Source organism: Perna viridis, chromosome 2, assembly GCF_037379345.1.
Source record: "Perna viridis isolate PV_CMFRI_1.1 ecotype Kerala chromosome 2, ASM3737934v1, whole genome shotgun sequence".
Classification (NCBI taxonomy): domain Eukaryota; kingdom Metazoa; phylum Mollusca; class Bivalvia; order Mytilida; family Mytilidae; genus Perna; species Perna viridis.
The window spans coordinates 4,112,567-4,132,728 of record NC_142446.1 but is presented as its reverse complement, the minus strand read 5'-3'; the positions used below and the strand labels follow the sequence as shown (position 1 = coordinate 4,132,728).

Sequence of the window (20,162 nt, the reverse complement as noted above, 5' to 3'; positions counted from 1 at the left end):
TAACTGCCAGCATTCTTCAAGTGGATATATCATATGTCTATATGTTGTTTGTCGAGATACTCCATGGAGAGAATTGGATGTAGTATTGAATTTACTGTGAAAGTATTATTGTTAGTGGGGAACAATTTACATGTTTTTTATGGGCAGGTCAAACCAAGAAATTTGGTTCCCAACAAAAAGGACACTTCCTTTGAAGTGTATACTGAAAACTACAAAATCCACTAACTTGTGTTTCTTCCCTAATCCATGAAAATTGGTATCCATGAATTAAAGTATTTTCACAGTCATTTTATGGTGTGTTTGTTTGCTGCTTCAGTTAATTTTTGACCTTACAGATTTCATGTGCCTGTGCAGTAAGGAGATGCTGGTGTGTCGTAATATTACTTTATAGTTTGATTTTGAAGAATTGTCATTGTTCAGTTACCGTAAATTTGTTGACTTGTTGTCTGGGCCTTCCAGAACCTACTTAAAGGTGTGTTTACAGTTATTGAAGACCTTTTTTAACACAGTTCATATCAGGTGAACTTGCTAGGTGAGCCTAAAATTAACCATTATGAAATTAAATCTAAAATACCACTTATTCCTATCAGTAACTTACAAGTCTATGAAGAAAATGATGTTTGCTATCTGAAAGTTATTCCAAAATATCAATTAAATACAGGTTATTTCTATCAGATGACCACTGACTTGCTATGCCATCAATTCATAATTAGCATGTGGGCAATGGTTGGAATTTTTTATCACGACATTAATTTGTTGATAGTGTTTATCATTTGTACATTTAAATTTTACAATGGTGAGTTTAGATATGTTAACAACTTCGCCAGTTCTCATGTGTAGTGTAAACACAGACAAATGTTTACACACTTGTGGTTTTCGGTAATGATTTATTCATTTGAAGATAAATGTATAACAGGGTTTTATGATATGCATTACTGCTGTGTGTACAGCATTTCCTTTGTTTGTTTACAGATACCAGTGATTGACAGGTTACAACATGACAATTACAGATACATGTACCAGTGATTGACAGGTTACAACATGACAATTGACTTTATTGGTTATTAAACAAAGGCAATCTCTATTTGTGGAATTGGTGCATAAATTCATGGATCAAGTCAACATTACCAGGAATTTTGTACTCACTATCAAGTTATATTATATATGTTTCATTTATGAAAAGTTAAAGTGTATGTGTCAATATAATTGTATTTATCTCGTGGTGATAAAGATTTAAGTTTAAACCATTCTTTATAGGCTGCAGACACCTACAGGGTGGGCATTAGTGTTGCAGACACAGTAAACAAATTTTGGCTACAGGTTGTTTTTTTTTCCCGTTATACATCTGCTTACCAGCCATTTAAAGTCCACATTCTGACACGAGAAAAATCAGTTCCATGTGACTCTGTTGGTTGTAAATGTAGATGTTTCATCAAATGCTGCAAAGAAATATCATCATACAGGATTATTACAAAGGCCCTTTGAATTGAAATAAAAGACTTAATTGGTAGTTTTCACTGAACTATTCAATATTCATGTAAGATTGTATTCCATTCATCACACATTTGTTTGTTTGCCTGAGTTACTATACCAGTTTGATGAAACATCAGTGGTCTAACTCTGAACAGTTTGGCCATAACATTCAAGCTTAAAACAGCTCACAGAGTTTAGTTTCAATGAGATCCATTCCCTTTAAGCCATGGCGTTGTCCAGCATTCAATTCCAAAATGTTATAACCCCCAATTCTAGCCTGACATTAGTAGTACAGCAGTAGTATAGAGATTCATAGACATAAATATTATTTAAGTCATTTATATATGATATTAAGTATAAATTACTTGTTTTCCATCCCTCATTCCTAACTTAATAATATTTCTTATTGCACATTACAAATCATGCCAAACCTTCCAAAAAATGCATAAAAACCCCTTGAGAGATTTAGGAGTAAAACTTATGAGGTTTTAACATGTAAACCCTTTATCTCCATGTGGAGTCCTTCTACAATACAAACATTCCTTCATGCATATTTATATATGATGCCCAACCTTCATTTAAGATTTTTCATTATAATCTGTTCAGCATTTAAGGAGACAGTGCGCATACAAAAAATGTGGACAGATGAGCAGACAGGGTGATTCAAATATACCCCCAACTTTTTCTGAGGTATAATTACAAAATCAACATGAAGTTGCACACCATCATGTGCAAGGTTTCCCTCATTCAATATAGGAGTAGTGAAAAGTACCCATGAAACGGAAAGTTGATATCAGACAACAACAAAAATCACCTCAAAATACATATAACGCTAGATACCAAATTTGAAATCAATCCTTCCATTGGGAGATGTGAAAACTTGTTAGTGACCAATGTACAGACAAGGTGATTCAAACACCCACTAAAATTATCATTCAGGAATCTTCAGTATGTTCTAAATAAAGTTATCTGATAAGCTTGTAAATGATAAATCATCTATATACACTGATAAATGAAAATTAAAGCAACTTCGTACAGCATTTAAGGATATAGTTGAGAGACAGACAGAGTTAGTATCAAACATTAAAGTCTTTCTAATTGATTGAAAGTAAAGGTAACAAACTTACCATAACATGGTCCCAGTTCTGCATCAGTAAAATATCAGCCTGGTCAATTATCAACAACTCAATAGAGTTCAGGAAATCATAATCCCTTTCTTTGTCACTGCAAAAAATCATGAAAAATATTTCATCTGAAATTTTCCAAGCCAGGACAAATACAAGAACCTTAGCGAGCACACTCACATACCCCCCCCCCCCCCAACATCCACATATTGGACTCTCAAATATAAAGTATTTGAAAAAAAAAAAAAGAAAATTAAAAAGGCCTTTATTCATAGAAAATCTCAATGAAACACATAAACTTGATCTATAAATCATCATGATACACTGAAGACTCACATTCCAAAAATCAGCTCAATATTTTAAAGTGTTCAGAGAAAAAAATTGGAAAAGTGTTATTTTAATGAAATTTGAAAATTGCTCATCTGGCAAACCATGCCCTATTAACTTAGTAAGTAAAGATATAATGCTTTGTTACCATGATTGACAAAATATTGCAGAAAAAGAACACAAACTGATGAATGCTGCAAGTTCAACTGAGAACCTAAGGCACTGTAAAATCTTGGAAATGCCTTTAAAGTTGTTTTTTAGACCCTCAGAAAAAAAAATTTGGGTAAGGGTCATCCTACGTCCTGCTATCCCAACAGGTCTTGGGGACATTAGCAGGCTGAAAAAGAACATAACATGAAGTTAAATCATGGCCATACGTCATTTTCATCAACATTCAACTCAGGAGACCATGTTTACTTTATAAAACCAAATATCATTAAGCAATTATCAAATTAGTGGAAAAATGGCAGCCAATTTGAAAATAGCCTCCCAGAACAAATTTTCTTCATCACCATTCAACTTAGAATACCATGTTTCCTTCATAGCCAAAAATCTTTGAAAGTAAGAGTTCACAATTAACTCTCTTGACTTCATTGCATACAAATATAGTTCCTTTTTTTAAGTGAGATTCTTCCTATTTTTTTTTCTTTGTTGTCCTAAACTTTATTGCTTAGTATTTGCTGCAGAAATGTAGGGCAAGGACCAAATTTGCAAGAGATTTTTTTTTTCAATCTGTAATTTTTATGAGGAAGTAGTGATTTGGTCCTGTGGAAGGTCAAAATTTAGGACATTCAGAAAAATGGCCCCCTAAAATAAAGTTTCAATACTGCCAACTCAGAACATCACATTTAAAGGTAGATATCATCTTAATTATTCTTCTATAGTTTAGGAAAAAATAACAAATCAAAGTGATGATATCACTGGCAGTTTTTGATTCTAGTGAAAATTGTAGCAGGAACAAAATTTCAAAGATTATATGATGTTAAATAAAATTGTGATCATACATTGGATTTTAAATACTTTTAAGAACTGTCCTTAATATGTATAAACTGAAAGTCAATCTAGACTACTGATGCAATTTCATACACATTTACAAGTTTTGTTCCATTTCACCTTTTCCAACAATTCAAAATATATCCAAAAAAAATATGTATTAACATTCAAAAGCCATATTTAAAGAATATTTATCCTACTTAACAATTATACTTATATTCTTAAATTAACTAATATCAGCTTAAAAAATAAATTCATTAAAACAAGATTTTCAAAAACTAGACTTACATCAATTTGAATTTTCCCGCCAATTTTACTTGGATAAAATCACTGCTATTCACTTCCAGTTTATAAATGGTAGAATATTAATGACAGAATGGATAATTTAACTTATAAGTGTGTTACAATTAAAATATTTAACACATTTTATATTTACAGACACATTACTGCAAGAAATTAATTCCCTAAATGTAAATTTATTACTAAATATCTTTCAAGGCCAAAAAGGAGTCCCTCAAACCTTGAGTTGATATGAAGACTAGATCTTAATTTAATTTGCATAAATAATAGAATATTATTGAGCTGATAAATTGCAAGAAATATATTTACTTGTCATCAAAGAGGTACTGAATGATATAAAAGTCATTACTTTGGACTATATTTTTGTGTAGTGTTCAGAAATAATAGGGTAGTTCCAGTGACAGAACAATGACATAAGATATTTTGATTCTGAAGGAACAATTATGCCTGCCAACTATCATTAAATTTGTGGCATGGTTTTAGAGAAGAAGTTGTACACATGAAAAATGACAAAAAATATGTTTAAGGGGCTGTAACTCCTACATAGAGAGATGAATCATTTTGAAAATTTTGGCATACATCCGTCTCCAAATGGTGACAATATTACCCCAGTCAGAATTCTACTAAAATCAATGGTTTTTACATTATTTGCAAAAAACTGTATTTAGACAACTATGTCCTATTTTTAGTAACAGCAGCAATGTTTTTCAATTATATGAAATTTTAAATGATCAGTTTGTGTAGGATACCCGAAGGAATATAAGAGACAATGATATTCTAAAGTCCTAAGGGTGAGGCCAGTATAATATCTTACCCTTCAGAGCCAATAATAGTCCAAAGTCCGAGGGGTGAGGCTAGTATAATATCTTACCCTTCAGAGCCAATAATAGTCCAAAGTCCAAGGGGTGAGGCTAGTATAATATCTTACCCTTCAGAGCCAATAATAGTCCAAAGTCCGAGGGGTGAGGCCAGTATAATATCTTACCCTTCAGAGCCAATAATAGTCCAAAGTCCGAGGGGTGAGGCCAGTATAATATCTTACCCTTCAGAGCCAATAATAGTCCAAAGTCCGAGGGGTGAGGCCAGTATAATATCTTACCCTTCAGAGCCAATAATAGTCCAAAGTCCGAGGGGTGAGGCCAATATAATATCTTACCCTTCAGAGCCAATAATAGTCCAAAGTCCGAGGGGTGAGGCTAGTATAATATCTTACCCTTCAGAGCCAATAATAGTCCGAAGTCCTAAGGGTGAGGCCAGTATTATATCAGAAGAGTAAAACTCTGTGTATAATTTTAATGTCTTTTTAGCTACACCAAGTCCTATCCTGAAATGGTCATCAGTACTCCCTGTAAAGGTGGATTCATAATCCTCTGAAAAATAAAGATGACAGCATCACATTCTGGGAGGATGAAAGCAAAGTTAACATTCAAACTAATTTTGAATTAACTTAATTTATGTGACCAATGAACAGTAAACTTGTAAATGAACAGAAATTTCTCTTGAAAAATCCATGACCTATCCTGCTATTTCTAGATAGCAATACAAAGTTAAGAAAATATATTTTCTTACGTGTAGTTTTTAAACTACACTGTATGAAAAAAAACTGATACAAAAAAGAAGCAAGAGCAGTGTTAAAAGCTTCTTACTAAAGACAATTATATATCTTCCTTGTTATTTAAGCTTCCATCTCTGCAGGTTTAATTTAACTTGATGTGATAGAATCCAAATATGAATTGTAAAATAAAGAGCCTAATATTATAGCCTCACTTTCATGAATAGGCAGGGAACATTTCAATGTAGCACATGCAATTGTTGAATACAGAGCAAATATAACTAACCTGGCTTCAATCCTTTCTTTTGATCAGTATTGTCCTCTAAATATTCATCATAAAATCTCTTTTTATTGCTTGTTAAACTCTGAAAGTGAGCAGAATTGTTTAAACTATAATAGCCATGAATAGCATAACCAGTTTTATTACGACGAAGCTCAACTGTCCACAATATATATATAAGATTAAAATGAATTTGCATGTGTTATTGTAATAGTGATACTCCCACTCTTACAGAAGTTGATACAACAATCAAAATTGCTTACAATGTATGCCCCATCTTTATCATAGTGCTGTTAGCACTGGAGATTTTTTATTCTTGTGAAAATACCAGCTGGCAGGCATACAGAGTCAATTTCAAAGGATATATGATGTTAAAAAATAAAACTGCAATAATAAAAACATATTTGATAAAACTTTTTTTCTTGAATGTTTAAACTGAATGTTAATCCTTAATACTGATTTCAAATATATGATCTATAGATCATTGGTTAAACGGTATACAAATTCACACTCATTTACAAATTTTGTTTCATTTCCCCCTTTTTACGAATTTTTAGACCTGCCAAAAAATTAAAATGTAATTACATTAAAAAACTATTTTAACAGTACTATTTCCTACACTGTAATGATACACAAAGAAAACCAATTTTAGCTGTAGAAGATAATTTCCAAGATGTATATCAGTTTTTCCAAAATGGACATTTTTTACCAATTTTAGGCCACAGTTTTTTAATTAGTTGATTTACGGATTTTTGACTGAACAATGGTACAAATGCGATATGCTCTAAAATCGGGTGACATCCGCTAAAATCTTGGTTCCCTTGATATTATTGCATACTAAGTCTCCTTTGTAACTGTTATGATCTGAATGTTTTCAATCATCCAGAACAAAATTAAAAAACTGGCAGTGGCCATATAGATATAGGTGTCCTGATAAGATATATGACCTTTGTATAATCAATTGTAACAAATGCCAATGTTTGAATCAGAAACTAGGTAATATTAAATAAAGTCAATGCTAACCAATCATGTTATGTTTAAATGTAAACTTCCCGTTCTAATACAAGCAAAAAATATACACAGATATGTGTATGATATGTTTTAAAAAAGGTACGTTGTAGCAATCTTTGGGTCGCTTATGATATTGACCAGGGAACCAGATTAGGAACCAGATTAAGCTGCTGGCAACGAAAATTCATAAATATCGGGGTGTGCTAATGTAAATGACCTATATATTCTTGTATTAACGAGCCTCAATGCCTGAATCGGAAACTGGGTAATGTTCAAAGCTAACCAATCATTTTATGTAAACTTCCTGTTCTTGTACAAGCAAGAAACACACAGAGAACACACGTGTATGATACTTATAAGGAGCATTTTTATCTCGTTTGAAGCTAGAACTATGATGCTATGGCAGTAAACATGGCGAGGATCTGCAGCATTATGTGGGGTATAACTATATATTTATGCAAATCATATGCAAATATTAAGTACTGAAGTTACTAGTGCAAGAAGTCACTAACAGTATTAGTGACATAAAAAAGAAAACAGCAACTTTTAACAAAGTGAGTTTGTACTGATTTTAATTATAGGTTCTACAACCAACCTTTTCATCTGATTTCAGCAGACTTATCATTATGTTGACAACTCTTAAAGCTGACTCTCTGAATGGTAATACTATCAGAACTTTCGGTCTTGTAAGACCCTGGTCTCTGAATTCTCTAAAACAGAAGTCATGGCTGTGTAAACATTTCATCTTTTAAGACATACTTATTACATTATTTTTCATCAATTGTTTCAGTTACAATAAAATTACAATCCGATGCATAATTTTAATCTTGATATCAAAAATATTTTAAGCTTATATTAATTGTTTAGCTAGAAAAGCCTGAAGGGAAACTATTGACCAATCTCAACATTACCTTGGAAAATTATTGTAACTACCCATTTAATTTCTATTACTAATACTGAAATATAAAAAGTGTGAAAATATATATTGACAAATATTATCCAGAAATCACATTCAAGGTAAAATAGGGATGTAACAATGTTTCAGAGTACTGAAAATATCTTTGTCATATTCAGTTTTTGGTTTATCTGTCACTGTTGTCATTTCAGTTTCAGTTCACTAACCTATTTTAAGACATTTCATAGAAACTATCTGCTATCTGCATATGTCATTATATACTTTCTGTGTCATATCATATCACTATATACTTTCTTTGTTGTCATTATACACTTTCTCTGTCATAATGCATGTCATTATATACTTCCTCTGTCATAACACGTCATTATATACTTTCTTTGTAATAACACATTTCATTATATTCTTTCTCTGTCATAATGCATGTCATTATATACTGTCTTGCATGACACGTTATATATACTTTTCTTTATTACAAAGAATTGCATAAAGTGTATTGTTCTGTATATACTAAACTAGTATTGTGAACACAATGTATGGAGAACGAATCATTTCATTGCACCCTTGTAATGAAATCTACCTGATCAATTAAAGGAATAATTACTTAGATTATCAATTAAATTTTACAACTTCAAATAAAACAATTCACAACTTGATATTTGACTATTATTTCTCACTACTTCTGTTCCAGCAGTATTCATATAGTATCATAGGAATGTGGCTGAATAAAATGAAACTTACTTATCCTCACTGCCTGGGACTTTCAATTTAGCATTGTGAGAAATAACTCTTTTTCTTGTCCTGAAATGTATATTATGATATAATAAGTGCATATGCTAGAACATAAAAGATGAAAAATAAACTTAATATGGTCATTTAAAAAAAAAATCAAGAATATGTATTGTACATGAATTGTCGGTGCATTTGCTGGGGATGGAGTGTCAGCAACGTCCTACACGTTAAGATTCTCGTACAAGTTATGAAAGGCTCAAAATCTTTCTGTTTAAAGTGACATCAGCATTTCGGATGTAATTGTATGAACTTTTAACACAGACACATGAGTTATAGGTCATGCAGATTCTTGTTGATTTAACAACATAGTGTTGAAGTCATCAACGATGTCAAATGTTACTCTGAGTACAAATAGCTTCCTCCCTCACACCTAACTTCATATCAAAGTTCACACACCATCCATTCTACCTGGATTCTGAATATGAAATCCTAATACAATACCATACTTCATACATACATAGGGGTCGACACATCTTGATTATCAGCAGTAGTCAAGAATAACTTGGACCAAAGATCTGGAAATTGCTTGTGTTTTTTTTTTTCAGTTATTGTGCAAGATCTGAATGAATGAGGTACAGGATACTATAATGTATTTCATCTTTATAAAGATGGAAGTATAAAACTACAATATTTTTTCTATTGAAATTCCTAATTTAGTTTTGGTATATAAATACAACTCGTCCACAGCCAGACAAAAATTTAATGAATTTCTAATAATATTTCAATTGGATAGATATAAACATTAATATACATTACATGAAAGACATTACACATTTGACAACCATCAAAAAGTTCAATTGGCATGACAACAAGAAGCAATTTATGGCATTTTCAAGCTAAGAATGTAATTGTCTACCGTAATTTTTTTGCCATGCCTCAGAGTTTTGGTTGGCTTGGGCAATCCTAATATTGGAAACCTCAATGCCCTAGACGATCAGAACAGTGGAAACTTCAATGCCTTGGCCAATCAGACCAGTGGAAACCTCAATGCCTAGGGCAATTAGACCAGTGGAAACCTCAATGCCTAGGGCAATTAGACCAGTGGAAACCTCAATGGCTTGGGCAATTAGACCAGTGGAAACCTCAATGCCTAGGGCAATTAGACCAGTGGAAACCTCAATGGCTTGGGCAATTAGACCAGTGGAAACCTCAATGCCTAATGCAATTAGACCAGTGGAAACCTCAATGCCTTGGCCAATCAGACCAGTGGAAACCTCAATGCCTAGGGCAATTAGACCAGTGGAAACCTCAATGGCTTGGGCAATCAGACTAGTGGAAACCTCAATGCCTAGGGCAATTTGACCAGTGGAAACCTCAATGGCTTGGGCAATCAGATCAGTGAAAACCTCAATGCCTTGGGTAATCAGACCAGTGGAAACAAATAATATGAACATATGATACCTTACCTTAGGTAAAGCTTCAATAAATCCATTGAACAATTTACAAGAAGTGAGAAGTAGTGCTAACAATCAGTTACAACCTTTCAAACATCAACAACTAATATTTTCTATCATGCACACCTTCATATGATGCCCAAGATATCAAATAATCAATTTGATCAGTCAAGGAGTTGCACAAGATTTGAGGATAGCCTGACAGATGAACAGACAGGGTGATTATTATGGGTATAAAAATCTAATAAGAAGACATTACAAACAATACCGTGGCAACAGATAATAATATGATCCCATGATACGGATTTATTTTAAAAGTTCAAAGATCATGTTTTAAATTTACCTTTAATGGTACATGCAAGTAGTTAACTATTATAACCCAAGAGATGCTTATTATTACATAGATAGATAATATTTTTCAAATGATTCCTGTGTAATAATTTTCCATAATTCACACTGAAATAAATTCAGTAATTTTATTCTTGGACTTTCCTTGCCAAAACATCGCAACAAAATATCAATCTGCTAATCACAAAATATAAAATTTATGTTGAAAATAGCAATGACTTATGGAGGAAATCTATAAAAAAATTAATTGGTTATCATGAATAACAAAAATATAATTACTTGTGTCAAGAACACTTAAAGATCCAATTCATGACAAGAACAAGTTCAGCACACTCATTAAATCTTAGCATTCTTTGGCATTCAGTCATATTTTGGTTATTCCCTATTCAAGTTGCTCATTTGCTTTTATTACTTTTTATGTATGATTTTAGTTAATTTATGTTCTTTGTTGTGTATGTCTGTTTTCCATGTCTGGTCTTTGTCCCTGGATTACATTCTTTTGATTACCGCTATAACCTTGGTTCCCTTGATTACTCTTTCCTTATCAATTATCCTATGAATAACCGATACATGCCATTAATAAATATGGAACAACTTTTTTTTTTTAGAAAGAATATATTTTTATAATTTCAAATTTTGAAAACAATGTGCAGAAATGCAAACTTGGTCCTTAATGAAGCTTTGACTGTTGTAATGATCTTGGCTGCCAAAGCAGGTATACTGTTGCTGTGATTTTGGTCACCAAGGCAGGTTTGACTGTCATCATGATTTTGGTCACCAAGGCAGGTTTGACTGTCATCATGATTTTGGTCACCAAGGCAGGTTTGACTGTTATGATTTTGGTCACAAAGGCAGGTTTGATTGTTATGATTTTGGTCACAAAGGCAGGTTTGATTGTTACTATGATTTTGGTCACAAAGGCAGGTTTGACTGTTATCATGATTTTAGTCACAAAGGCAGGTTTGACTGTTATCATAATTTTGTTCACAAAGGCAGGTTTGATTGTTACTATGATTTTGGTCACAAAGGCAGGTTAGATTGTTACTATGATTTTAGTCACAAAGGCAGGTTTGACTGTTATCATGATTTTGGTCACAAAGGCAGGTTTGACTGTTATCATGATTTTGGTCACAAAGGCAGATTTGACTGCTATCATGATTTTCCCAAGGCACTTTGACTGTTACCATAATTTTGGTTTCACGGCAGGTTGACTGTTATCATAACTTTTTTTAATTTCATATCTTAACATTTAAACCCATATTAATGGCATTAACATACTTAAGTACATGGTTGAGAGCGTGTAAACAGTAGATCAGTCTGAGTTGTTCTCCATTATCTTTTGTCCGACATGGATAGTATAAGTCCTGCAAAATATATCTTTATTCTCTATACAATTATCTTTTGATTACACAACAATGTCAAATTAAGGCATATGATTTAAATGATAGTTCAATTTCTAGTGTATCCAATTTCAAAATGTTTCTGAAAGTTCACACTTTCCTATTTATGTTTTTGTAATTGTTGATCTTAAGGTTCTGCTAAAGTCAAAATCTAGGTAAGATAATTTTAGTCAAGTTGTTAAGAATGCAATTATCATGTTCCTGAAAACTTTGCTTAAAGCTTCTTTATACAGTACTCTATGTACATACATGTTTCCTTCCTTCACAAAACATGTTACTACAGCCATATTTTGCTATCAACAGAAGTGTAAACACATAGATTCTCCTTCAGTATCGAGGAGATTACAGGATTTCTCCACTTGAGATAGTTAAAATCTAAAATTTAAATACAGAGAGTGAAGAAATCCTTTAATTCCCAAGAGAAATGAGGAAGAATATGTTTCTCCCATGAATAAAACCATAAAAAATAAATTAAACAACACCCTATATTCTCCCAACATCAACTACGTCATTAAGGATCTCCCCTCCAGTTATCAAGTCATTGCATCATAGATATCACTACCATTATGATTAGTTGATACACTACCAAATAATCATGTAAAATATGAATGACATTCGTAAATCAACAAGTATTTAATTGATCAACAATATGAATAACAACTGTAAACATGGAAAACATGGTGAGCGTGGAAGTCTTCACGTGACCTTTTAATTTCCTGGCACGTGGCGGGAAATTACAAATCTTTCATCACTTGCTCGTGCGGTATGAATGAAGCCTATGAATGGGATAAATTTTAAAATAAAAATTACCGGAACAAATTTTGGTCTGAAATGCAAATTTGTGTGTAGCCTAAATATCTAGTGAAGTGCAAGCTAGCAATAATTTGTGACAAATTGTCAGATTTGAATTAAAATTTTAATATTTCATTTTTATTGGTGTTGATATTTAGCTGGATCATGGCATAAAATATATCAATTCATCTAAATTCAAAGAAATGACAATTTAAAAAAAAAAAAAATTAATGCTAGTTTGCACTGCATACATTTAGGAACAGGACTATTTGAATACCAGACCACAAATCTTGTTTTTGACAGCTGTAGATTTATTCTAAAATATGTTGTTTAAACTTGTGTTGTTAATGTAATATAGAAGTTATAAAACATTTTTTCCTGAATTTGACTTGTGCTTGTGAAAACAGTAAGAGATATCTGTAGTCTGATTGACAAATGCAGTCAGGGATTTTCAAGGAATCAAATAATTGATTGATTGATTGTTGGGGTTTAACGCCCGAGCAGCAGTATTTTAGCTATATTCAGGCGATGAACATGAAAGGGATGATAAAATGAACATGAAATAATGATGATGCAATGAAAAAAGGGATAAAACACAAGGATAATAGGATCGATAAATTTTGATTGCCACAAGATAAAAAGGAGGGATGGGTAAGGTTTGAGCAATTTAGTCTCCTGTGGCGGTGCACCACTATGGTTTTTTGATGGACCAAAAATACCCACAACAGTTCTATGTCGAACACCCTAAGAGAAGTTTATACTAAGTATACTAAGAACCCTGCTGTGGTACTCCTATCGAATACCACAGAAGGGTTCTTTAACATGCGAGAAAAGTGGCATCTTTCCCAACACGGCGCACCACTATGGTTTACGGTCAGGTTTTCTGTAGTATAGCCTGACAACCCCAGCATGTAACACGCCAGGGGTATCCCATTCCACAACCTGGGGCACAAATCCCAGTTGATCTGTGGGCAAAGCGCCTAGCCCATGGCTAGGTTTCTGAGCACTATTTAGTCGCCTTTTACCATAAGATTACTGCTGCTGCAGGCCTATTCTTTTAACACCCAGACCTGAACGGGACAGGAATTGAATGAACAAAAATTTCAAAAACAGACCAAAAATTAAAAAAAAAAACAAAAGACTCACAGAAGCCTGAATCGCTCACCTAGTTAAATTTTAACCTTTCAAGAACATTAACTCTAAGAAGGCGTTGTCTGACAATTATGACTCAATGAAAACTTTGGTTGGACTTATAATGATCATTTCATCAATTGGAAGTTTCCTTCTACCTATTATAGTTTTCAAGATATTGGCTGAAAACTGCCAAAAAAATTATTCTTTGCCTTCCAATGGCAATAACTAAAAAGGACAACTTTTATCCCTGTAGACTTTTGTAGACCTTATCATATGAATCATCTCAGTAATTTAACATTTTTTATCCTCTTATCATAGTTTGATATTGGCTTAAAACTGTAAAAAACACCATTTTTCACCATTTAAGGCAATAACTCTAACAAAGTTTTCCTACAACTTTGACCTAATGCAGACTTTTGTAGGCCTTATGTTAAGAATCTTTTTGGCAATCAAAAGAATTTGGCTAAACCTGACAGTTCTATGTCAAACACCCTAAGAGATGTTTATACTAAGTTCACTTCTGATTGGTCTAATAGTTTCAGAGATTTTTTAAAGAAATAACATTAAATTAGGGAAAAAAATCAAAAAAAGAGCAATAACTCCAACATGGTTTAACAGAATATAGTAGATCTAAAATTTATTCAGAAATAGATCTCATCATACTAAACACTTTTACCCATGTCAGCATTTGGCTAAACTTAGGGTTAAGGAGATATATGCAAAAACTTCTGTCTGACCCCTTTGTTCTATTTTCAGTAATGGCAGCCAGGTTTCTTGTTCTATGCAGAATACACTGAGCAACATTCCAAGTCTGGTTCTGATTGGTCAAGTAGTTTCAGAGGAGAATAGTTTTGAAAAATTGTTAGTGAAGCCACAGGCGACAATGGACGCCAAGTCAACTTTTTAGCTCAAGTGGCCTTTGGCGAGGTGAGCTAAAAAGATTTTTTTGGCTGAGGCCTCTTTGACCCCTCATAACTTGTAAACTGCAAGAGATATCTGAAATATGATTAGAAGATTCTGGCAGGGAATTTTATAAGGAATCTAATAACAAAATATTCTCAAAAATGGATCTAAAATAAACATGTTATAGTCATGCAGGTTTTTGATCCTCATTTTTGGTCCCTAATTTCTGAAAAGTTAGTCTTTACCCCCAAAATCAATCCAAGTCTGACCATTGTAGTAAAGAATATTGTGAAACAATATCATTGATACTCCCATGCTTTTACGTGAGTTTTATAGTTGAATTCTATATTCAATGCCTGTTTTGGGCCCCTTTTGGCTGTTAACTCAAAAATGGTAGGGGCTATAACCCCCAAAATCAATTCCAACCTTCCTTTTGTGATTTGAAAACCTTGTTATAAAATTTTATTAAAGATCATAAAGAAGACCAACTAATACTAAAATTATTGCACAAAAACCAATTGTCTAAGGATGACAAAAGATGATGACAGTGCTATACAAATATATGACCGCAAACAGTCGTATAACAAGTAGTTTTTAATGAGAAATAGTCCTAAATATCACATTAATACGACACATCGAATATTTAATTCATTCCATTGTCATTCAAAAGTAGCATAAATATATAACACAATACTTTATTTCACCTTTGTTGTGTCAAATGTAAATATCTTTTCTGACAAAATAAAGGCTAAATATTAGAAAAAAAAACTAGTGGTACAAAACTGCCATGAAATAATCTATATTTAAATATTACTTTTGCATAAAACAAGAAACAAACTTGTAAAAGGAAACATTTATATACCTGATATTTATTTAGAATCTTGAACACCATCATCTGTAAGGGGGTTAAAGTTTCTGAAAAAAAAAAAAAAAAAAAAAAAAAAAATGTTTGTTACAACAGGTGTAAGATAATATAGTACAACCAATTATCAAATCTATCCAGATGCAGTTACCATTCAAGACATAAAAATATTACAGGTAATTAACTATTTTGATCAGTGTCTACATCTATTCCTAAATGACAAATCATCTTATTTGTAGTGATTTCTATTTTATTAGGTAAGTGACTTAGCAGATGCCCTCTAATGTCTAGTTCTAGAGGATTGATCTATGTAAATGTAAGTTTTTGGAAAAAAAGATAGAGGTATACCTTTAAATCCATAACAAAAAACTAACAGACAGGGTTGAAAATACGAAGTTTCAATGCTGATATACAGACAACAATCTAAAACTTACCTTTATCACAACAATATTTCTTGTTAGTTTCTTTTATTTCATTACACAAACTTAACTTAACCTAAAAGATAAACAAGAGACTCCCAGGAGCCTGAATTGCTCACCTGGTTAAATTTTTGCCTTTCAACGGCAATAACTCTAACAAGGAGAATTTTTTGACTCCATTTGATTCATTGGAGACTTTTGTAAGCCTTATAATAAGGATCATTTCAGCAATTGAAAGATATTGGCTAAACCTAACAGATTTGGAGATATATGCCAAAATCTGCTGTCTGACCCATTGTTCTATTTTAAAAAAAGGCGGCTATTAATTGACCGATCAAAAATCCAAAGTCATTTTCTTAAAGATACCCTATAAAACAAAAATGCCAACTTTCACTGAATTCTGTAGAGTAGTTTCCGAGAAGAAGATTTTTTAAAGTAACAACATCAAAAACAACAAAAAAAACGTCCAACAAAGGCAATAACTTCAACATGGGTCAACAGATTTTCACCAAAATTTGACCACAGATAGATCTCATCATGCTGAATTCTTTTACCCAGTCAGAATTTGGTTAAACCTAACCATTTGGAGAATAACAGAGCAAAAATTTGCTGTCTGACCCCTATGTTCTATTTTTAGTAATGACAGCCATGTTTTAAACAGATCAAAAAATCCAAACGGTCAATTTGTGCATGTTACTCTGAAGAACAACCATCTTAAGTTTCATCCAAATCCATTCAGTAGTTTCAGAGGAGAAGATGTTTGAAGAAATTGTTTACGACCACAACGACGGATGCCAAGTGATGGCAATAGCTCACACAGCCTATGGTCAGGTGAGCTAAAAATGTATACAATGTGAAACAGCTTCAGGAGGAAGCTAATCACATTAATTATTTCCAATATAATCATGATTCACTACTGTATCATTTTAGAGAGAGAGCTTTTAAGTTTTACCCATTAAATGCTCTGCAGGGTGCAGCTTGATACATGATACATTAGACTTGCTACAAGTCCTTCTCTTTATATTAAAGAATATATGAAAAAGTTTATTGATTGCATGTATCCCTCGGATAGCAGATCTACTAATTATTACAGGAGAGAAACTAGTAGTGGCATTATCAGAGAGGTTAATTACATAGATTTTCTGTGTCATATATATAATAAAGAGGGACTCGCAGCAAGTCTAAAGATACATCTCTGAACACTAACACATTTTAAATAACATACGTTTTTGACACAAAATGAAAAGAAGTAAAAGAATTCATTAAAAATTGTTAAGAACCTTAGTGAGCACCCCCATATATTGGTTTGGGCACAATATAGCACAAAATTTGAAATTCAATTAAAAATTTTCGGAAATTGGACCAATAATACAAAAAGTGAGGGGAGTGGGGAATTGGGATGCTAATGCGATGGCATACCAAATATGACTTAGCAGTGGTTCATACTAAACTGACATAACCAGAAAACGTAACATGAAAATCTGAGACAGAAATTTTAAATTCCAAAGTCAATAGACAGTGACCGCAGGAGAACATGCATGAAATGGATACAGCATTGTGATACAGTGATGCTAATGCTACTGTACTCAAAATAGGATTCACTTGGCACAAGTGGTTAATATTAAACTGAACTAATCAGAAAACCTAATATAAAATTCAAAATGTGCCAGAAAAATATTACCTTTTAGCCTAGACACAGATGCATGTTTTAAACCTATAGTTTTGACCTTCAAATAAAAAGTCAAGGTCATGAATACATGTGACATATTGTGTCAGTTTGATACAACCATGAGCCAAATATCGTATGCCTACATGGAAGAACGGAGAAGTTATGGCCTTTATGATTTGGGCTTCTAGACTTATCTAGATATCAATGCATTCTTTAAAAAATCTTATCAAAATTTCATTTAGATCAACACACACTTGATTTAACACTGAGAGATAACATGTCTACATAACACTCTGACAACTCTACTGACAAATTAACACCAATATACAATCTTCAAGGTAAACTTTTGATTCATAGTCCCAAAACATTTTATACAGATATAACTGGCCTGAAAGTAGAATTTTTACAGGTCACTCAGCTTTTTATCAGCTTCAGCCTTACGACTACTGGTTTATGGTGATTGAAAATAAGAATGTAAAATCTGGAAGTTGTATAAAAAGTAAAATACTTACATGCATTTTCCACAAGTCTGTTTCAGTGTCAGGTTTAAGTGGTGTTTCTTCAACTGATCTTGCAGCACACTTTCCTAAAGTTGGTATCTAAAATCAATATGATAAAATAGGGTAACTAATGCAACACATTCAAACATAAATGGTGAGACCTTTACAAATCACCTTATGGAAGATCATCATGTAGTTAGATTTTCCTATTTTATCAAAGATAACTTTGAATGAAAATACTGTAAAATTTTGATAAGACACCAAAATTGATTCAGAGTTAATTGAGCTTTATCATAAGAATTTTTTTTTTTTTATAAAGATTCTATAGAGTAGTCTTTTGAAAAACTACTAAAAACTGGTACATAGATTTTATTATAGATCTGTATAAGAAACACTTTCTACTCAAAAACCAAAAAGTGAAAGTAAGGAAGTTTTGAAAGGAGCTCACATAAATAGAAAGAAACAATTCACCAAAGTATCACAAAATTTGGTGGCAGCATTTTTGAGTTATTGAGCAAAGTGTGAAAGACAGACAGAAAGGGGTATACCATAATAAGTTCCGTCTAGAAAGATGGGCAAATGAATTTGTCTATAACAGCATTACATATCAACTACAAATAAGATTGTGTTGACAATCAATTTTGATATGTTTTTGATAGTACTTAACACGTGTATAAAGTCTGAAAAATGATCTACTCTCAAGTTATCACCTCCTAACACAAAAAGGGGCAAGTATTGTTTAACAGATTACACTTACACAAATCTGTATCATTATCCTCAAAATAAATATATACCTTAAGATTAGATTTGTGCCAATCTGATTTACTTAGTTTATTCACTTGTCCTTCTGAAATCTCCTTTTCAAAATGTTGCAAGAATGGATCTGAAAATGTAAAAATGTATCTAACATTTACATGAATGGACATAAAATAAAATACTTCAAAGGGCCCGGTGGAACAGATAACACTGATGAACCAGACCAAAAAGTTAATCATTTATAGAGGCCACTGCTCTTTACACCAATTCTATAGAGGCCACTGCTCTTTACACCAATTCTATAGAGGCCACTGCTCTTTACACCAATTCTGCCTATTATATTAAACCAATTTTTACTAAATATTGCAGGGATTTCATATGATCAATATATCATGTAGGTCCTGTCATATATGTGTTTGTATTGTCAATGTTTTAAAGGGAATGTCATGAAAGTCATTTAAAATCTTGCAAAACAGGCTGACAGATTTTTTTTTGTTTAGCAATTAAAGTCTGTGTCAAGTCCAGGTGAGTGCTACTGTGACTGTTCCTACACCAAGCATTGTCTGTGTCCAGTCCAGGTAAGTGATACTGTGACTGTTCCTACAACAAGTATTGTCTGAACAAAATGATGTGGAAAGCAACAAAGGAATGAATTTTTGTCAAGCAGCAAGACCTCAATCTATCGCCACTAGACTAGGATGAGTTAAGTAATGTTATAATAAGAGGCTCCCAGGAGCCTGAATTACTCACCTGGTTGAATTTTGCCCTTCAAAGGCAATAAATTTAACAAGAAGTTGTCACTAAGGGTGTGTCTCAAGGTTCTATACTTGTCCCTTGCTTTCAAACATTTTTATAAATGATATATTTTGTTTTATTGAACAGGGTACTTTCTATAATTATGCTGATGATAACAACTTGTCTTATGTTGATTATGGCTTTGATAATTTAATGTCTATTCTTTTAAAGGAAAGTACTGTATTGACAGAATGGTTCAAAATAAACTGTGCTGGCCAACCCTGAAAAACTTCAGGCTATTGCTATTGGTAATAAAACTCATGATATGAAGCCAGTTTTTAATGATGAGTCAGCTGTAATAACCTGTGATGATGCTGTCAATTACTAGGGATAGATACAGACTATCAATTGAATTTCAATCAACATATAAAAAATATATGTCATAAGGCCTCACAGCAACTCAGTGTCCAAGCCCATTGGCTGCT

At 32.6% G+C, this 20,162-nt stretch overlaps 1 protein-coding gene across 2 annotated transcripts in view; it reads right to left on the bottom strand.

Moving 5' to 3' along the window:
• Positions 1 to 20,162, bottom strand: part of LOC148623347 (U3 small nucleolar RNA-associated protein 25 homolog) — a 59,766-nt gene that overhangs the window by 19,259 nt on the left and 20,345 nt on the right. For both annotated transcript variants that reach the window (XM_088565134.1, XM_088565135.1), the window contains 11 exons: positions 18,981 to 19,069; positions 18,199 to 18,285; positions 16,033 to 16,093; positions 15,599 to 15,651; positions 11,786 to 11,871; positions 8,715 to 8,774; positions 7,656 to 7,770; positions 6,056 to 6,134; positions 5,431 to 5,587; positions 2,601 to 2,697; positions 1,354 to 1,439 (listed from right to left, as the gene is read on the bottom strand). In XM_088565134.1, coding sequence (XP_088421260.1) covers positions 1,354 to 1,439; positions 2,601 to 2,697; positions 5,431 to 5,587; positions 6,056 to 6,134; positions 7,656 to 7,770; positions 8,715 to 8,774; positions 11,786 to 11,871; positions 15,599 to 15,651; positions 16,033 to 16,093; positions 18,199 to 18,285; positions 18,981 to 19,069 — 970 coding nt within the window. The remainder of the gene's footprint in view (positions 1 to 1,353; positions 1,440 to 2,600; positions 2,698 to 5,430; positions 5,588 to 6,055; positions 6,135 to 7,655; positions 7,771 to 8,714; positions 8,775 to 11,785; positions 11,872 to 15,598; positions 15,652 to 16,032; positions 16,094 to 18,198; positions 18,286 to 18,980; positions 19,070 to 20,162) is intronic.